This window comes from Salvelinus alpinus, chromosome 16, assembly GCF_045679555.1.
Source record: "Salvelinus alpinus chromosome 16, SLU_Salpinus.1, whole genome shotgun sequence".
NCBI lineage: Eukaryota > Metazoa > Chordata > Actinopteri > Salmoniformes > Salmonidae > Salvelinus > Salvelinus alpinus.
The window spans coordinates 36594513-36616137 of NC_092101.1; the positions used below are offsets into that span (position 1 = coordinate 36594513).

General features: G+C 42.6%; 1 protein-coding gene across 14 annotated transcripts in view; it reads left to right on the plus strand.

Moving 5' to 3' along the window:
* Nucleotides 1-21625, plus strand: part of LOC139541431 (exocyst complex component 2-like) — a 177581-nt gene that overhangs the window by 10153 nt on the left and 145803 nt on the right. For all 14 annotated transcript variants that reach the window (XR_011668343.1, XM_071346079.1, XM_071346085.1 and 11 more), the window contains 5 exons: nucleotides 5829-5994; nucleotides 10697-10873; nucleotides 11160-11286; nucleotides 19327-19440; nucleotides 20327-20451. Coding sequence is in view for 13 of the 14 variants with exons in the window: in XM_071346079.1 (XP_071202180.1) it covers nucleotides 5877-5994; nucleotides 10697-10873; nucleotides 11160-11286; nucleotides 19327-19440; nucleotides 20327-20451 (661 nt within the window). In the remaining variant the exon portion in view is untranslated. The remainder of the gene's footprint in view (nucleotides 1-5828; nucleotides 5995-10696; nucleotides 10874-11159; nucleotides 11287-19326; nucleotides 19441-20326; nucleotides 20452-21625) is intronic.

Consider the following 21625-nt stretch of genomic DNA (forward strand, 5'->3'; position numbering starts at 1 on the left):
CATTTTAGCCCAATTAGAACAACGGCACTGAGGGAGAGAGAGCAAGACGTAGACTGGGAGGTGATGCCTAGGTAGGTAGCCTAGAGGTTAAGAGCATTGGGCCAGTAACTGAAAGGTTGCTGGTTCGAATCCCTGAGCCGACCAGGTAAAAAATATTTCTATGTGGATTAGAGCATCTGCTATATGACTTAAATGTAAACAATGTCAATGTATAGAGAGACAATGCTTCTGGATCCGTAATGTGGTCAATGAGTAGGACGATGTTTGATAATTAAGTGATGATACCCTAGAAGCAGGTGTTTGGAGGATATTGGGCACGGGTGTTGATTATCACTTAATTATCAAACATCTTCCTACTCATTGGCCACATTACGGATGTTTTACCAACATATTCAAATATTGATTTACATATTTTCATTAACTTTATTTTGATGAATTTATTCATACTATTTCATCCTTCCACAAGATATAGTCCCGACACAAATCTAAGGTTGCTACCCAAGCCGGCTAGTTCGTTTTATCGGTTCTGTATCTATAAACGCGACCCAGTCGTTCATTCTAAATGTTCTATTGCCATACTAATGGCTGGCAACGTTCTTATACCTTGCTTGCTAGCAAGCCAACTACAGCTAACTTAGTTACGTCAAACAGTGCAGCCAGAATAACAACAAAGTAGCTCCATTTACATTTGTTTAAGCTGTTTTCTAGTGACAGTTTAGTTGGATACATCCATAAATGAGCTAATGATGCGTGATTTCACCTGGCATAGAAAATGTGCTCTTTCATCAGGACACTGTTGTTCAGAGGAGCTAGCCAACAACACAGCTAACACAGCTAACACAGCACCAACACAGCTAACACAACACCAACACAGCTAACACAACACCAACACAGCTAACACGGTCACTTCAAACTGAAGTGGGAAAGACTGCAAACTAGCATTTAGTTTCCTTTGACGTGTTTTCTATTTCTTTGTATATGTCCATAAAAATGATGCTGATTCATGATTTCGACTGGCTGAGAAACGCTGCCTGCATGTCTGTCTCGTCCCGACTCTGTACACGTTCATTACTATGGGACAGCTGGAGATTGAATTTCAATACTGAAACAATGTTGCAAATGTCAGAGAGACAGATGGCAAGGTTTATACAAATCTCCGTTATTGAAAACCAAATGCTAGTCTAAAAGAAATGGGAGATAATGTCTAGATGCTTTTTACATTAGAGATCACGTTTATAAATTGTCTGGCTGGGCTGCTGAGACAGTGGATTGCGCAGTGAGATGGAACCGAGTAAATAGGCATTTCAACGTAAACTTGTGGAATAGACATCGGTTGGAATGCGTTTTTAACAAATCAGCTTCCAGGATTAGACCCACCCGTTGTATAAACACAGGACAAACAACAAGAATGGTAAGAAGAAACCGGCAGAGAGAACAGGAGAGAGCAGTCCTTAACTGACTTTTTATATTACTTTAATTGTTATTAATGTACTGTGTGCAGTGTCTAGCCTACCTTTTGATTTTCAGGTGGTTTATTGTAGGCTTTCCAAAGAGGGTCCTTTAGTGCCCCCTAGATGATTCTTGTAGAACTAGTAAACAAACACTGCTGTAAAACAATCTGCAGTGCAGTCATGCAAATACTGTTGCTTAGCTTACCTGTTTTTTTGTCTTCACATTTTTTCAGTAACAGTATGACTCATGGCAATGAACAATAACCTACTGAAACCTGAATAGGCATTCCTATTCTGGAGTTAATTTTGATACAGCTTAGTTTTGTTTCTGCTCCTGTCATATCTAAGAGCTTGGTCAATATAATGGACGCAGTCCTACATAAAATGTTTATTAAAAATGTAACATCTATGCCTCAATTGTCACTGACAGGGTTGTTCCACTAGCTTGTGACGTGTGGCTCATGCAAGAGCCTCCTTGCTCCGTCTGTGTGTGTGTGTTACAGAGTGGAGGGGTCTGGGCACTGTTCCCGTGTCCATGCATGGCCCCCAGAGTAAAGTAAACACAGCGCTCTTTTCTCATCCCAGCCGTCAGCAGGCTCTCCCCAGGCCAGAGCCAGAGACCACACAGCCAGACCACACACACACACTGCCCAGACCCCTCCACTCCGCAGCACAGATCCCTCCACACACTCACAGACCACACAGCGCCAGCTCGGGCCCCTCGCATGCAACCGAGCAGAGCTGTCATTCTTCCTAGCCTGTGTGTGTGTGTACACAAAATGGGGATAGAAACACTCCTGTTGAGGAAACACAACAGTTGTAGACATTTTATGCAGAAGAAGACAGACTAACCCTTATATTCCCCACTGCCCCCTCCACTCAAACTCCCCTTCTAAAGATATGTGCTTGATGAACGACAGACGAGGCGCTTGTTTAAGGCCTGTTAGCCTCTTATCTTCTCCATGTCAGATCCCCTGCCCCTAGATTTCCTCTGACAAGTACACTGCACCGGAGGTTAGGTTAGGCTGCATGAGTTAGGCCTACATCCCCTTTGAGTTATCAGACCCCCATCTCTTTAGGATGTCATTGTGTGTGTGTGTGTGTGTGTGTGTGAACTCAGATTATAGCCTAGTAGAATTGCTGTTCTATCATTCTGTGTGTGTAGCTAGCTAGGTGCCACTGTGCTTTTGTGAATGTGCTGAATAATTTAAGGTTTTTTTTCTTTTTTTTTTTACTTGTAGCTTTATTAAACTTGTTGAGTTTATCAAAAAATATTCAACAAGTGTAGGCTAAATATACACTCTGAGATGATGATGTTGCCACAGATTTGCTGCATCACCGTTGGTTCCTTTGTTGCTGCTGTGTTCCATGTGAGCTCCTGCCTTGTTTGTAGAGAACGTGTTTTGGCTTTAGTGTTAGAAAGCAAAGTGGTTACAGAGAGGTAAGGTTGTTGAACCTCAACCAGACCTGGCACCTATTTATTAACACACATCTGTGATGAAAAATGTCTTGGACACCACTTGTTCTACAGGCTTTTTAGACCTCCTCAAATATATTTTCCTCCATTTTAATTTATAAAATTCTAAACAGTTTCACATTTTATGAAGAAGAAAAAAATGTACCCGTCTTTTAGCTGTTTCTCTTCCACACTGGCATATCATCTCTAAGTTGATGACTGGTGTTTGTTCTGTGAGTGACAGTGGGGGGAAAAGGTTGCGGAGGGGTGTTAACGGTGGGGGAGATTGAGAAGCTCAGTTCTGGTGACCTTTTAAAAGGACATTCTACTGCAAAATGACTGAAAATAAAAGTATGCTGACACCATCTAATATAGCATGTCCAACTCCAGAAATGAGCCCAATAGCACATTGGTAAAATTATTTGATTAAATTATTTTAACATATTGGGCCATGTATATAGCCTATGCATGGTCCATATGAACAGGTATGCTATTAGCAATAAACATTATAACCTGTTGCCCAACTGATGCAGCAAAGTGCAAATAAATAGGCTGAAGCATTGACCCAATTGGGCTAATCATTAGCCAGATCCCAAATGTGATCTTTTAACTAGTTATTATCCTATTGATACATTTTATGGCCCAAAAAACTTGCACAGTGATTATAATGTAGGCCTACCTGTTGGGGTAACTTGGGGTGACTTGCCACCCGGAGTAACACACACCCAGCCTATAATTCTCACAGAAACCACTTCATGTCACAAGTTTTTCCCCCAACACTTTCTCTGGTTGCCACTACTCTTGATCAACAGAAAATATTACCTGTCTCATCACCATTTTTAAGTCACTTCCCCAAAATTATTTTGAGGTAGAGTTGCGTTCTACCCCATGTTACCCTACAATTGACCGGTGTTACATTCAGCCCCACTCTCCCCTATGCACTCACTGTGAATTGCAGAGCAGTAACATGTTTAGCAGTTACACTGGTGGGTACCGAAGGCAATCAATTAATAAAACCTTGGAAGAGTTCAGTGTTGGATAGCCATAGCTAGCTAGCATCCCTCTCTGTTTGAGCCGGGTGTTTGAGTAGGCTAAACTAACTAGCTGCGTTCACTAGCTAAGTAAGTGAAAGTGAAAAAAAGACACTGAAATATAGCTAGCTCTCTCTCTGCCTCTCCCGCTTCTTCAGTTTTGAATAAATGAATTAGTTAATTGTTCAACTATTGTCTTTCTCTCTCTCAGTCAACTACTCACCAAATGTTATGCACTGCAGTGCTAGCTAGCTGTAGCTTATGCTTTCAGTACAAGATTAATTATTTGATCTTTTGATTGGGTGGAAAACATGTCAGTTCATGCTGTGATACGTTGGAGGACGTCCTTCCGGAAGTTGTCATAATTACTGTGTAAGAGGGTGAGAACCATGAGCCTCCTCGGTTTTGTATTGAAGTCAATGTACTCAGAGGAAGACGGAAATACACCATGGTCCTACCCTACAGAGTGCTGTTGAGGGTATTGTAGACCTTCATTGCAAAACATTGTGTTTTAATCAATTATTTTGTGACGTGAATATACTAAACAAAAATGTAAATGCATCATGTAAAGTGTTGGTCCAATGTTTCATGAACTGAATGAAAAGATCCCAGAATTTTTCCATAGGCAATAAAAGCTTATTTCTCTCACATTTTGTGCACATCCTTGTTATGAATATTTATTCTTTACCAAGATAATCCATCCACCTGACAGGTATGGAATATCAAGAAGCTGATTAAACAGCATGATCATTACACAGGTGCACCTTGTGCTGGGGACAATAAAAGGCCACTATAAAATGTGCAGCTTTGTCACATAACACAATGCCACAGATGTCTCAAGTTGAGGGAGTGTGCAATTGGCATGCTGACTGCAGGAATGTCCACCAGAGCTGTTGTCAGAGAATTGAATGTTCATTTCTCTACCATAAGCCACTTCCAACATCGTTTTAGAGGATTTGGCAGTACGTCCAACTGGCCTCACAACCGCAGACCACGTGTAACCACACCAGCCCAGGACTTCCACATCCAGCTTCTTCACCTGCAGGATCATCTGAGACCAGCCATCCAGACAGCTGATTAAACTGAGGAGTATTTCTGTAATAAAGCCCTTTTGTGGGGAAAAACTCATTCTGATTGGCTAGGCCTGGCTCCCCAGTGGGTGGAGCTGGCTCCCAAGTGGGTGGGCCTATGCCCTCCCAGGCTCACCCATGGCTGCGTTCCTGCACAGTCATGTGAAATCCATAGATTAGGACCTATTGAATTTATTTCAGTTGACTGATGTCCTTATATGAACTGTAACTCGGTAAAATCATTGAAATTGTTGCGTTTTATATTTTTGTTCAGTAAAGTTTTATCTAAAAATGATGAACTAAATGATTAAAATTCACTGAGGAGGATGGTCCTCCCCTTCCTCCTCTGAGGAGCCTCCACTGCTGTTACATGGCCTACACACACACATGCACCCTCTAGATATATTAGGGTAGGGCTAGCTATTCGGTCTCTTACACAAACACACACGTTGTGTAGGTTAGGCTATGTGGAATCGATGAGGGAGAGCAGCTTTATTTATCCTGCTCTCTGAGGTTTACATTCCTCCTTTCCTCCCCCTCTTTCTCTCTCTCTTAGTCCGGTCAGAGCTCCTACCAGCACCCTCATGTCCTCCTGTGTTTGTAGACGTTGTAGCCTTCACTTTGAAACTCTTTTAAATATAAGCCTCTTAAGATATAAAACATTATAAAGGTTCATACATGCTTATAAATAATAACACATTAGCCTATAGCTATAGCTGTGCTGTACACATTACAGCTGTTTTTATGTCTCCTGGTTTCTGTATTAGACTAATATCCGTGTTACGTGTCCTTCTGTCTTTCCCCCCTGCCATGTTCACAGGTTGCTGACTGACTTTCTTTGTGTTCCTGCACACACGTGACCACCACCATGTCTCGTGCCCACCAGCCCCCCCTGGTGACGGGCATCTCACCCAATGAGGGCACTTCATGGACCAAGGTCACCATCCGAGGAGAGAACCTGGGTACTGGCCCCGCAGACCTCGTTGGTACGAGTATGACATTCACATGCAAGCACAAATTCACATGCAAGCACAAACTTACACACACACAGGCACGAATGTACACACACACACACACTTGTTATTTTGCATTCGACTTCTGACAGTCAATTAAATTCCAATTTTTTAAAATAGATTGCCCACCTTTCTGTAATGTAATTCATTGCTGCGGTTGTTTTTGATACATACCAAACGGAATAATTTTATGCAAGTGTTTTCACTGGCATTGTCGATAATTGTTTGTGTGTGTTGTGTTTGAGAGAGAGTGTGGTAGTCTCTGGCTCTTCCCAGCCTGTGAGGTAGGGTTCATGCCGTTATGACCCTTCGTCAGAGTCAGACTGAGTGACTTTTATTAATTTACACAGAGCCTGGCTAGAACATGGCTAGCCTACAGGCTACCACAGAACACACTGGACCGTAGTCAGCCGTGGTCAGGCTTTGCTTACATTACACAGAGTGTTTGTTGCTGTTTATCAAATGAAAGGTTTTCATAACTTTTTGAAGGGGAAAATAGTTTTTTATTATTCTAGATTAAATTACTTTTCGTTTCTTTCAACTGAGTGAAACCTCTGCCTAATTCACAATCTTTTATACCAGGCCAAGATTATGAATTTTAACCCATATTGATTTTGTTTAAAAATAAGACTGTATTTAAAGGTTTTAGAACATAATTAAACAACAATTTTAGGCCTACATTTAAAAGATGTGATTTAAATGCTGAAACAAATGATATGTTATTTGTTATTATTATTATTATTATATTATTATTATGTTATATAATATGTTATTGTAGGTTTTTGATATGTGTTAATTGAATTTAGACCTAAAATAATATTTTCTAACCTTTGTGGTAAAGATGTATTTGTCAAAATGTTGAATTTAAAATGTAAAGATTATTGTAGAATTGACAGGAAACTTTTATTAATATGGTAGTCAATATGTAGGGATATTAGTTATGATGATTTATTGTTAAAAGGGAGACATTTTGTTACCACAAAAAAAGATACATTTGATAATCTAACTAAATACTGCATATACTGTTTTTATTCAATTTGATCAAAATGTAATTGACCAAAACTATTAAATTATTTAGAATGATGGGTTAATTGTTTTTACAGAATTACAATAATTGTTTTGTTTTAAATATATACAGTACCAGTCAAAAGTTTGGACACACCTACTCATTCAAGGGTTTTTCTTTATTTTACTATTTTCTACATTCTAGAATAATAGTGAAGACATCAAACACCAAAAAAAGTGTTAAACAAATCAAAATATATATATTTTTTGAGATTCTTCAAAGTAGCCACCCTTTGCCTTGATAACAGCTTTGTACACTCTTGGCATTCTCTCAACCAGCTTCATGAGGCAGTCACCTGGAAAGCATTTCCATTAACAGGTGTGCCTTGCTAAAACTTAATTTGTGGAATTTCTTTCCTTCTTAATGTGTTTGATCCAAACATTTGTGTTGTGACAAGGTAGGGATGGTATACAGAAGATAGCCCTATTTGGTAAAATACCAAGTCCATATTATGGCAAGAACAGCTCAAATAAGCAAAGAGAAACGACAGTCCATTCTTACTTTAAGACCATGAAGGTCAGTCAATGTGGAACATTTCAAGAGTTTTGAACGTTTCTTCAAATTCAGTCACAAAAACCATCAAGCGCTATGATGAAACTGGCTCTCATGAGGACCGCTAGAGGAAAGGAAGACCCAGAGTTACCTCTGCTGCAGAGGATAAGTTCATAATAGTTACCAGCCTCAGAAATTGCAGCTCAAATAAATGCAACAGACACATTTGAACATCAACTGTTCAGAGGAGACTGCGTGAATCAGGCCTTCATGGTCAAATTGCTGCAAATAAACCACTACTAAAGGACACCAATGAGAAGAAGAAACTTGCTTGGGCCAAGAAACATGAGCAATGGACATTAGACCGGTGGAAATCTGTCCTTTGGTCTGATGAGTACCAATTTTTTATTTTTGGTTCCAACCGCCATGAGACGCAGAGTAGGTGAACGGATGATCTCCGCATGTGTGGTTCCCACCGTGAAGCATGGAGAAGGAGGTGTGATGGTGTGGGGGTGCTTTGCTGGTGACACTCAGTGATTTATTTAGAATTCAAGGCACACTTAACCAGCATGGCTACCACAGCATTCTGCAGCGATACGCCATCTCATCTGGTGTGCGCTTAGTGGGACTATAATTTGTTTTTCAACAGGAAAATGACCCAAAACACACCTCCAGGCTGTGTAAGGGCTATTTGATCAAGAAGGAGAGTGATGGAGTGCTGCATCAGTTGACCTGGCCTCCACAATCACCCAACCTCAACCCAATTGAGATGGTTTGGGATGGGTTGCCTGCAGAGTGAAGGAAAAGCAGTGCTCAGAATATGTGTGAACTCCTTCAAGACTGTTGGAAAAGCATTCCAGGTGAAGCTGGTTGAGAGAATGCCAAGTGTGTAAAACTGTCATCAGGGCAAAGAGTGCTACTTTGAAGAATCTCAAATATTTAATATATTTTATAACTTTTTGGGTTGCTACATGATTCCATATGTGTTATTTCATAGTTTTGATGTCTTCACTATCATTCTACAATGTAGAAAATGGTAAAAATAAAGAAACACCCTTGAATGAGTAGGTGTGTCCAAAAATTTGACTGGTACTGCATATATATTTTTGGGTTTGACATTTTTCAAATTTTTGGCAAATTTAAGTTGTGCAAATGTAAAGAAAATAACTTGTACTTCCACAATTCTTTTAGCTGCTATTTCAAAATGCCTTATTGTGGAACATCTGTTGCTTGAAATTAAACTCTGTGGATAGTCTACATTTATTTTGATGTAAATGCCCTGAATTTGTGGCATTGTCAAAATGCCACCACTCATTTCCCTAGAATTTCAGTATTATTTTCAGAAATTAGATTTAAGCCACCCACAAATGAAAACCAAAGCCCACGAACTGAGAGCAGCAGAAAGCGCCAAAACATTGCCTCACACACGATTGTGCACTTTGCAGGCTGAGCCCTGGCCAATGATTTTATATCTACATTATATATACAAAAGTATGTGGACACCCCTTCAAACTAGTGGATCGTAAGTGCTGTTATTGTGAAGTGGAAATGTCTAGGAGCAACAACGGCTCAGCCGCGAAGTGGTAGGCCACACAAGCTCACAGAAGGGGACCGCCACTGAAGCGCATACAAATCGTCTGTCCTCGGTTGCAACACTCACTGCTGAGTTTCAAACTGCCTCTGGAAGCAACGTCAGCAGAAGAACTGTTCGTCGGGAGATTCATGAAATGGGTTTCCATGGATGAGCAGCTGCAGACAAGCCTAAGATCACCATGCGCAATGCCAAGCATCGGCTGGTGTGCTGTAAAGCTTGGACTCTGGAGCAGTGGAAACACGTTCTCTGGAGTGATGAATCACGCTTCATCATCTGGCGGTCTGACGGACGAATCTGGGTTTGCCGGATGCCAGGAGAACGCTACCTGCCCCAATGCATAGTGCAAACTGTAAAGTTTTGTGGAGGAGGAATAATGGTCTGGGGCTGTTCTTCGTAGTTCGGGCTAGGCTGTTTAGTTCCAGTGAAGGGAAATCTTACCGCAATTCTGTGCTTCCAAATTTGTGGCAACAGTTTGGGGAAGGCTCTTTCCTGTTTCAGCATGTTGCCCCTGTGCACAATGTGAGGTCCATACAGAAATGGTTTGTCAAAACCGGTGTGGAAGAACTTGACTGGCCTGCACAGAGCCCTGACCTCAACCCTATCGAACACCTTTGGGATGAATTGGAACGCCGACTGCGAGCCTTATCGCCCAACATCAGTGCCCGACCTCACTAATACTATTGTGGCTGAATTAAATCAAGTCCCTGCAGCAATGTTCCAACATCTAGTGGAAAACCTTCCCAGAAGAGTAGAGGCTGTTATAGCAGCAAAGGGGGGACCAACTCCATATTAATGCCCATGATTTTGGAATGAGATGTTTGACGAGCAGGTGTCCACATACTTATGGTCATGTAGTGCATTTTTGACCACTAATATCCCTGGAGCCTGAAATTAGCCTATTAGATGTTGGATAGCAACAGGTGTGTGTTACTTAGTTAGTGCATGTACTGTATATCCAAACAAAACAAACAGTACAGAACAAAGGCAGGAAATGTCCTTTAATTGAGTTACTGTTTTATTATTTACAGTTTGTTTCAGTGGTTATTTGTTGATCATCTCTCACAGGCTTTTATGATGTTTAAGTGCAGTCATCTGTAGCTCTCTGTCCAGTTCCCTTTGGTCAGATAAATCAAATGAGGTGGTTTAATTTTCTCTCTTTTTAGTCTCTCTCTTTCTTCTCTCTCTATCACTTTCTTTCTCTCTAAACTTCTCTTTACTCCATGAGAAGGGTCAGATAGAAAGATAAATAAAAGAGAAAGTGTAGAAGTAGAGTAAATAGATCTGTAATGAGCCACTTAACAGTGAATTGACAGCACTCTGTGTGGAGAGAATGATGAAGCTGTGGCAGACTTGTCAGGGCTACACAGGACTGACTGGACCCTGGGCTGAACTTTGACCCCCTAATGACAGGTTTATTAAACTGCTGTTTGTGTCATTGTGTCATGCCTCTTCTCTCAATGAGTCTCTGTGTTATTACTTGTCCTGTTGCTGTAAGCGTGCCTATATATTTCTCTCTCTCTCAGGTCTCTCCATCTGTGGTCACAACTGCCTGCTGACGGCTGAGTGGATGTCAGCCAGTAAGATAGTGTGTCATGTGGGCCCAGCCAAAGACGATAAGGGAGAGATCATCGTCAGCACCAAGTCAGGAGGACACGGCACCTCCACCGTCTCCTTCAAGCTGCTCAAGGCTGAGAAGATCGGTAAGATGGCTGCTCTCTGTAACCACTCCAGTTCTAATACAAGTCTCTCTGTCAATCATCAGAGAAACTCTAGAACGACTACTCAGTGGCGCAAGTACAGACAATCTTCCTCGGTATTACCAAGCAGAGGCAGCGGGGAACTACAGTATGGATACTCATACTGTTTTGTCCTGTGTTGCTGTACAAACTGTATAGTAGCTCTGTCAGGTACTATTATTGTGTGTGTGTGTGTGATCTGGGCTGTCCCTCAGTGATGATGTGTTTCCTGTGTGTGTCTGTGCTCTAGGTATCCTGGACCAGTCTGCTGTGTGGGTGGATGAGATGAACTATTACGACATGAGAACCGACCGCAACAAGGGCATCTCTCCCCTCTCCCTACGCCCCAGCAATCCATTGGGCATCGACGTAGACAAGTAGGGACATACACACACACACGCATGCTACACACACACAACACACGCATGCTACACACACACAACACACGCACCACACATACACACACACGCATACATGCACACACACACACACATAAACACACTGGTTCTAGTGTTTGAGTCATGGTTTAGGTCTGTAAACAGAAACAAAGGATCCCCATGTGGAGGTGTTTGAAATGTTATGCCAACACAGCAATGGCTCAACTGGATTTAACCGCTGAACAACGCACTGGAGACAAAATCATTGTGTTTAGAGGAGAGAGAAGAAAAGAAGAAAGGAAATAGTTGAAAAGAAAGACTGTAGCCCACCACACATGGTCATAGGAGGCGTGTGGTGTGGTCTCAGCCTCCCACGCGCCTGGCAGAGAAAGCACAGCCTGTAATGTATAGTTGAGTTTGTATAGTTCTGGTATGTCTGTGCTCTAGGCCCTCTGGTGTTTGTTTGGTTTAGAGGGGGCAGGGGCCAAGTGACCACTCGTGGCCAGGGAGGTTAGCCCCTGACTGAGCCGCAAACCCTCCATGTCCAGGGTCACTTTCCTGGGCCTACTGGTAGGCTGCAACCCATAGAACCGAGTCAGTTATCCCGAACTAAGAAACCACGGTTTCTTCTCTTCATGTTATTAGCCACATTAAAGACATTCTCTGGTACTTTGGCGACTAGTAAGTGTTGTTTTTTATAAACCTCCCAATTTGGGCTGGATGTGTCAATGTGTAGTTCATACATGCATAATCTATGAGCAAAGTTGCTCTCTGTTATGGCTGCAGCCCGACGCCGGTACACCTATGACAACATCCAGCTCAAGTGCACGGCGCGAAATTCAAAATCAATTTTTTAAAAATATTTAACTTTCACACATTAACCTTTCACGAGCCTCTACCCCGGGTCCGGGATCACCCCCCACCCCCCCCACACACTGATTAGCATAGCTAGCATAGCTTCACAAGTAGATAGTAGCATCTAAATATCATTAAATCACAAGTCCAAGACACCAGATGAAAGATACAGATCTTGTGAATAAAGCCACCATTTCAGATTTTTAAAATGTTTTACAGGGAAGACACAATATGTAAATCTATTAGCTAAACACGTTAGCAAAATACACAATTTCTTTGTCCACCATTTTTTTCTCTCCACCAGTAGCTATCACCAATTCGGCTAAACTAAGATATTGATAGCCAATAACCAATAAAAAACCTCATCAGATGACAGTCTGATAACATATTTATGGTATAGGATAGGTTTTGTTAGAAAAAAGTGCATATTTCAGGTAGAAATCACAGTTTACAATTGCACCGACCATCACAACTCGACTAGAATTACTATAGAGAGCAACGTGTATGACCAATTTACTCATCATAAAACATTTCATAAGAATAGACAAAGCATAGCAATGGAAAGACCCAGATCTTGTGATTCCAGACAATATTTCAGATTTTCTAAGCGTTTTACAGCGAAAACACAATAAATCGATAAGTTAGCATACCACATGTGCAAACGTTACCAGAGCATCGATTCAAGCCAAAGAGAGCTATAACGTAATCATCGCCAAAATATATTAATTTTTTCACTAACCTTCTCAGAATTCTTCCGATGACACTCCTGTAACATCATTTTACAACATACATATAGAGTTTGTTCGAAAATGTGCATATTTAGCCATACAATGGTTATACAATGAAAATACTAGCAAATCAAGGCTCAAAATGTCGGACGTCATCTTTCAGAGTGATCTAGTTTAATCGAAAGCTAATCATATACTTGACTAAAAAATACAGGGTTGACAGGAATCGAAAGACAAATTAGTTCTTAATGCAACCGCTGATTTACATTTCTAAAATTATCCTTACTGTGCAATACAGGGTTCGCCAAGTGAAGCGATAACAAACAAAATGGCGGATTATGCGTTTAAAATATTTCGACAGAACAACGATTTATCATATTAAATATTTCTTACTATGAGGTGATTTTCCATCAGATTCTTGGGCAATGTATCCTTTCTTGGGTCTAATCTTCTTTTGGTCGATAGATGTCCTCTGTCCTTCGAAATGTCCACTAACATCGACCGAGACCCCGAAACGTGACCAAAGCTTCAAAGTGCACGACAAAGAAATTCCTCAAAATCGCACTAAACGGATATAAATTGCTATAAAACGGTTCAAATTAACTACATTATGATGTTTTTAACAACTATAACGACTAAAAACATGACCGGAGAAATATCACTGGCTAAACAACCATTTGGAAAGAGGCAAGCCCGATGTCCATATTGCGTAAGACGCGCGAAGGAAAGGACGGTACTTCCACGTTTTCTTGTTTTATAGTGGCTCTGATTGTGCAATCGACTCCATTCAAAGCGTGATGACGTACTGACACCCAGAGGAAGACGTAGGCAGTGTCGGTTTCTCCATAGCATTTACAGGCACCTTAAAACCGACCCCAGATCAGGGGTCAACATTTCTGAAATCTGACTCCCTGTCAGGAAAAGTGCTGTAGAAGTAGTTCTGTACCACTCAGAGACAAAATTCCAACGGCTATAGAAACTAGAAAGTGTTTTCTATCCAATAATAACAATAATATGCATATTGTACGATCAAGAATTGAGCACGAGGCAGTTTAATTTGGAGACCAAAAAATGCTAATGCGGAACAGCACCCCCTATAGTTGCAAGAAGTTAACAAGTCCAATACAGCATTTGAAAGATAAACATCTTGTCAATCCAGCCAACATGTCCGATTTTTTTAATGTTTTACAGAGAAAACACCACATATATTTATGTTAGCTCACCACCAAATAAAAAAGGAGGACAGACATTTTTCACAGCACAAGTAGGATGCAAGTAGCATGCACAAGCCAACCTAACTAACCTAGAACCAACCTAAATAACCTAGAAAAAACTACCTCAGATGACAGTCCTATAACATGTTACACAATAAATCTATGTTTTGTTCAAAAAATGTGCATATTTTAGCTATAAATCAGTTTTACATTACTGCTACCATCATAGCTACAGTCAGAAATCGCACGGGAGTAGCCAGAGAAAATACAGACACCAACGTCAACTACTAATTACACATCATAAAACATTTCAGAGAAATATATGGTGGATAGCTAATGAAAGAGAAAGATCTTGTGAATAGAGCCAATATTTCCGATTTTTGAAGTGTTTTACAGCGAAAACACAATATATCGTCATATTAGCTTACTACAATAGCTAACATCACAACAGCATTGACTCAAGGCAAACGGTAGCATAGCACAGTTCGACAGATATATGAAAAAGCATCCCAAATTGGGTCCTTATCTTTGTTGATCTTCCATCAGAATGTTCTCCAAGGGGTCCTTTGTTCAGAAATGTCTTTATTTCGATCCAGAACGAACAATTTCCCTCTTGAATTAGCAAGCACACTGGCAGTGCGACGCTAACCTCTCCATCTTGAAAAAATTATTGCGTCGCATCACGTCTAAAGTCCAGAATACATTTCAATAATATAATTAAACTATATTGAAATAACATACTTTAGGATGATATTGTGACATGTATCAAATAAAATCGAAGCCAGAGATCATATTCACCTTTACAGAGTGTTTTCCAGGAGCCGAGTCCAGGTCCTGCTTCGCGCCCAGAAAGAAAAATAAACTGCGCAACACTCACTCCAAGAGGTTGTGTTCAAATCCAGGACGAGATAATCAAGTGATTTCTTCTCTCACTTCCGCATGACACCCAGAGGAAGGCGTATGACGTGTTTCTACAGTCCTAAGTGACATGCCCTTTTATAGACAAGGGCTTGAAGAGCGACATCGATTTTGGAAATCTCACTTCCGGATAGGAAATGGGCTGTAAAAATAGTTATGTTCCACTTAGAGAAATAATTAAAACGGTTTTAGAAACTAGAGACTGTTTTCTATCCAATAGTAATAATAATATGCATATTGTAAGAGCAAAAATTGATTAAGAGGCCGTTTGAAAATTTGCACATATTTTCCAGTTTTTCAATACGCTCCCTGCAGCCATAACAAGTTAATTAGCCATGAAATCCCTAGTTTGAAAGCAACTGCTTTCTGGAAGCTGTGCGGCGCCATTTTCCCCCACTTGGGCCAGCTCCCTAGCAATTCGAGTTTCAGCAAATGAGCTTCAGCCCTTCGCCATTTCAGTGACTGTTAGCAGGACGTACACACAGTAGAGAGCGATCAATGACGTAACGTAGTAAGCAATTTTCGTGGATCGCTTTTGGCTCATGGATGCTACTTTCAGAACTGCTTGCTAAAAAGTATGCAAAAAGACGGGAGAATATCTTTCAAGTAAAGACACTGGTCCATGAAAATGGACACACACACACTGCACGGTACACACACACACACATCACATTAATGAATGTAGCCAATGCTGTTTATTGAAGAGACAGTGGCTAGCTGTCCAACCAGACACAGCTGACCAGGAGAAGTGGAGTGGACGGAATCGGACAACCTTTTAGTAATTGTTTAGTAATTCAATAAGTTTCAACCCATGATTATAATTACAAGGTCTTGAACCAGTTTGAACAAGTTTGTCTGGTGGTGATGTCACTGGCTGGTTATTCTAACCGAGAGGTCAGACAGGAAGTCATCTTGTCGGTCTGCAAAACACTTCCTGGGGATGTCATCATCAACCTGTTCCTTTTTATTTTGGTCCACACGCTACAGAGTAACAAACCTCGTCCGAGCCGCAATGCTCCAGTGATAATGTCCCAACTGTAACTGCTTGTTTTGAGTTCGCCTACTGAACTGCATGAATAGTAAGAGCAAGGTTTCTCTCAGCATATACGTATGTGCTTCCTGTCTGTAGAGCAAAGCAGCAGATCCGTAACATGTGAGAGCAGGCTTTGATAACGTGCCAGGTATGGAGATGAGGGAATAACTTAACGGACTGAGAAAGTTGTTTCTCTCTCTCTTTTGCTTCCTGGATCTCTCTCTCTGTCTCTCTCTGTCTCTCTCTCTCTCTCTCTCTCTCTCTCTCTCTCTCTCTCTCTCTCTCTCTCTCTCTCTCTCTCTCTCTCTCTCTCTCTCTCTCTCTCTCTCTCTCTCTCTCTGTCTCTGTCTCTTTCGAGATACATGTGTAAATTGAATATGCCACTTTGCAGAAGCTTTGTAAAGTGACCTACAGTGCATCCGTTTTTAGTATGTTCAATTGATCTTTGCGCAAATTCAATCTGTAAACTTTGTTGTTCATGCCACACTTTTACCAACTGAGCAACAAAGTTACAAGATCGTTAGAAGAGCATGGGTACTTTAAATGGAGAGTGTGGTGAGAGTTCTATGGTGATCAAACTCCCTCTCTCTCCCACTTCTTTCCCATGACAACCCATCTTTACATCTTTTCTGAGATAATTCTGCTCTATGATGTTTGTGTGTGTGTGTGTGTGTGTGCATGCATGCGTGTGTGTGTAATCACTCCCTGAGGGCTCAGTGTGCTCCAGTACATTACAGTAGAGGCTGGATGGAGGGGGGGTTTAGGGTTTAGTTTGTGTAGCCCACGGGTCATTACCACAGATCAAACCTTCCTAATGAGCTCTGGTTCCTCAAGGGGCACCCATGCGTCACACACTGCTCTTCCCACGCCCGGGCCTCCCTCCTTGGGCACAGCCTGGCCTCACACTGACCCCTGCTGGATGACTTTATACAAACACCCCAACTCACCTTTCACCTCATTAAGAAGGACATTCTTGTTATTTTGTACAATGTCATGGATATGTTATTTCTTATTTGTGTAACTATGTACAGTTGTAAGCATTACCTATTATGTATTGTTTGTGTAGATTGTGTTCAAGTTTCAACTTTATTGTCAAAGAGAGAAATGGGGTAAGCAGCATAATCTATAATAATATGTTTGCTTTTAACCAAATGTTCCTGAATACATTATCCGTATGGGTGATCAAGAGAAATCCAACCCACAATCACTCTACCAACTGACCCAAACAGGACCACAGCATGACCGTACAGGACCACAGCATGACCAAACAGGACCACAGCATGACCATACAGGACCACAGCATGACCGTACAGGACCACAGCATGACCACACAGTACCACAGCATGACCGTACAGGACCACAGCATGACCGTACAGGACCACAGCATGACCACACAGGACCACAGCATGACCACACAGGACCACAGCATGACCACACAGGACCACAGCATGACCATACAGGACCACAGCATGACCATACAGGACCACAGCATGACCAAACAGGACCACAGCATGACCAAACAGGACCACAGCATGACCATACAGGACCACAGCATGACCATACAGGACCACAGCATGACCATACAGGACCACAGCATGACCATACAGGACCACAGCATGACCGTACAGGACCACAGCATGACCATACAGGACCGCAGCATGACCACACAGGACCACAGCATGACCGTACAGGACCACAGCATGACCACACAGGACCACAGCATGACCATACAGGACCACAGCATGAACACACAGGACCACAGCATGACCGTACAGGACCACAGCATGACCATACAGGACCACAGCATGACCATACAGGACCACAGCATGACCACAGCATGACCACACAGGACCACAGCATGACCATACAGGACCACAGCATGACCAAACAGGACCACAGCATGACCATACAGGACCACAGCATGACCATACAGGACCACAGCATGACCATACAGGACCACAGCATGACCACACAGGACCACAGCATGGCCGTACAGGACCACAGCATGACCACACAGGACCACAGCATGACCATACAGGACCACAGCATGACCATACAGGACCACAGCATGACCATACAGGACCACAGCATGACCAAACAGGACCACAGCATGACCAAACAGGACCACAGCACGACCAAACAGGACCACAGCATGACCATACAGGACCACAGCATGACCATACAGGACCACAGCATGACCAAACAGGACCACAGCATGACCGTACAGGACCACAGCATGACCGTACAGGACCACAGCATGACCGTACAGGACCACAGCATGACCGTACAGGACCACAGCATGACCACACAGGACCACAGCATGACCAAACAGGACCACAGCATGACCACACAGGACCACAGCATGACCACACAGGACCACAGCATGACCACACAGGACCACAGCATGACCAAACAGGACCACAGCATGACCAAACAGGACCACAGCATGACCGTACAGGACCACAGCATGACCACACAGGACCACAGCATGACCACACAGGACCACAGCATGACCACACAGGACCACAGCATGACCACACAGGACCACAGCATGACCACACAGGACCACAGCATGACCAAACAGGACCACAGCATGACCATACAGGACCACAGCATGACCATACAGGACCACAGCATGACCACACAGGACCACAGCATGACCATACAGGACCACAGCATGAACACACAGGACCACAGCATGACCATACAGGACCACAGCATGACCAAACAGGACCACAGCATGACCGTACAGGACCACAGCATGACCGTACAGGACCGCAGCATGACCATACAGGACCACAGCATGACCAAACAGGACCACAGCATGACCAAACAGGACCACAGCATGACCAAACAGGGCCACAGCATGACCGTACAGGACCACAGCATGACCATACAGGACCGCAGCATGACCATACAGGACCACAGCATGACCAAACAGGACCACAGCATGACCAAACAGGACCACAGCATGACCAAACAGGACCACAGCATGACCGTACAGGACCACAGCATGACCATACAGGACCACAGCATGACCATACAGGACCGCAGCATGACCATACAGGACCACAGCATGACCATAAAGGACCACAGCATGACCAAACAGGACCACAGCATGACCAAACAGGACCACAGCATGACCAAACAGGACCACAGCATGACCAAACAGGACCACAGCATGACCATACAGGACCACAGCATGACCAAACAGGACCACAGCATGACCATACATAGAAGATATAAAACATACATTTCACAGGGTTTCTTTGTAATCCGTTTTCTCCCCCAGGGGTAAGGTCCCTCTGAAAGATCTGGAGGCCATGTTCCCAGGGGTGAGTGGGGATTTCACCAGCGAGAACTTCTCAGCCACCTGGTACCTCATCGAGAACCACTCTGTCACCAGGTAGGTCAGACCTACCTACCTATCTATTTTCTACGACCTCTGGGTCAGACACACAGCCAATCACAAGTATATTTCTCCTGTACCAGCCAGCGCACCATCCCAACTAATATGTTGATGAACGTCAGCCCTCTAGCCAAACGATCAAACTACTAGTCAGAAACACTGTTGGAAGTAATGCAGTGACTTGGCACAAAACTTTTGAATGTTGTCTTTATCATCAAATCAAATCACAATTTATTTAAAATGCATTTAACAAAAGCCTCAATATAGTTTACAAAAAAAACATATTTTGTTTTTTATTTTTTACGTGGTTCTCAGTCCATCCAATCAATCCACTGACCCAGAGACAGAGCTAGTCTGTAAATAAATACAATCTAGCTCCAATCCTTGTTGATCCCTGACCCCTGACTTGGCAGAAGAAAACTTTGGACATGTGGAGGAATTGTCCTTTCTCTTGTTGACCTCTGACCCCTGGTCTCTGTCATACTAGGACAGTGTTTGTCAGCATGTCTGTCAGGTTATTATTAGTCTCTCCTGGTTTCCTCCCTGTCATCCATCATGGTTCCCCTCCATCTAACCCCCCAGTCTAGCGGATGGATCCTGTCTGCTCCTGGCCAGCAACTGTAGGGCTACTGGGTTGGGCTGTTTTGGGTTGACAGGGCCTGTGTTTCTTCCTCCAGAGGAAACTTCCATTCACTTCCAAAGTACACACACGCATGCTTGTGCGGACTCTCACTCGTGTGCGTTACACATAGAAAATCGTACGCACACACACACTCCTCTGACTGATGGGATGGTGTCACACTTGGAAGTAAACAGAGTTTAACTTTCATATCCCACTTTTCTTTTTCATCTCGCTCTCTCTTTCCCTCCCTCCCCCTCTCAGTTTTGACCAGTTGCGTATGGCAGCCAGTAACCTGAAGAAGCAAGCCACTAGGAAGAACGAGGGCAGTCTGGCCTACGTGAAGGGAGGCCTCAGCACTTTCTTTGAGGCACAGGACGCCCTCGCAGGTAAAGATACAGTACACGTTACACACAGACTATACACAGAGTATGTGTTTTTTACACTGTACATCAATACTACACAGAGAGTGTGTGGTATATACATTTTATGTGTGTTATTACACAGGGAGATGGTAACCGTATAAAGACAATGAATGTAAACATGTTTCAGGGTTGACGGTACTTGGCTCTCATGATGCAAGTAAGAGTTTGTGAGGCTCTGGTCTATTGCAGTGTGTGTTTGACTAATATCCTTTACAGACATAGAACAGTTCTACAGTAACGCGTCGATAGCGACAGTAGATAACCTTTCAGACAATTTTAAAAAAGTGCCGCATCAGGAGCATCTGTACCTTTTCTGACAGTAGAATTCTGCTCCGGCATATAATGTCCGGTATTGTTTCCCTGACAGCAATAAACCTTGCTGATTGATGTGTTGCTGTGTTTTTTTTAAATGGCGTTTTATTTTATGATATGGTAGTTTTCTTTCTACTAAACGTCTTGGTAACTCACAGTATTTAATGAACTTTAACATACATTCTTTTAGGAGAGAGTGGGCTGCGCGCAGGCAGCTCGAGATTATTTGATTGACAGTTCTGGTCCCATAGTGATGGATGTCAAGCCTGCTTCAGAGGAGGTATTCCATTATAGACAAGTAAAATGCCTGTTCAGTGGTGCTTCAAAACTATCTCCAGAGATGGTTTTGTGTTGGCTTTTGAAAAGCTATAATGTACCCTTAGCCGAGGCACTTTCAAGGCGGCACATTCCATTATACTCTGAAAAGAGTATAAGACCGGTATGGTTTGGGATAACATTAATGTGGTGTTTTACAGTGGGAGTTAGAATAAGACACGTGTGGTTCGGGATAACATTAGTGTGGTGTTTTACAGTGGGAGTTAGAATAAGACAGGTATGGTTTGGGATAACATTAGTGTGGTGTTTTACAGTGGGAGTTAGAATAAGACACGTGTGGTTCGGGATAACATTAGTGTGGTGTTTTACAGTGGGAGTTAGAATAAGACAGGTATGGTTTGGGATAACATTAGTGTGGTGTTTTACAGTGGGAGTTAGAATAAGACACGTGTGGTTCGGGATAACATTAGTGTGGTGTTTTACAGTGGGAGTTAGAATAAGACAGGTATGGTTTGGGATAACATTAGTGTGGTGTTTTACAGTGGGAGTT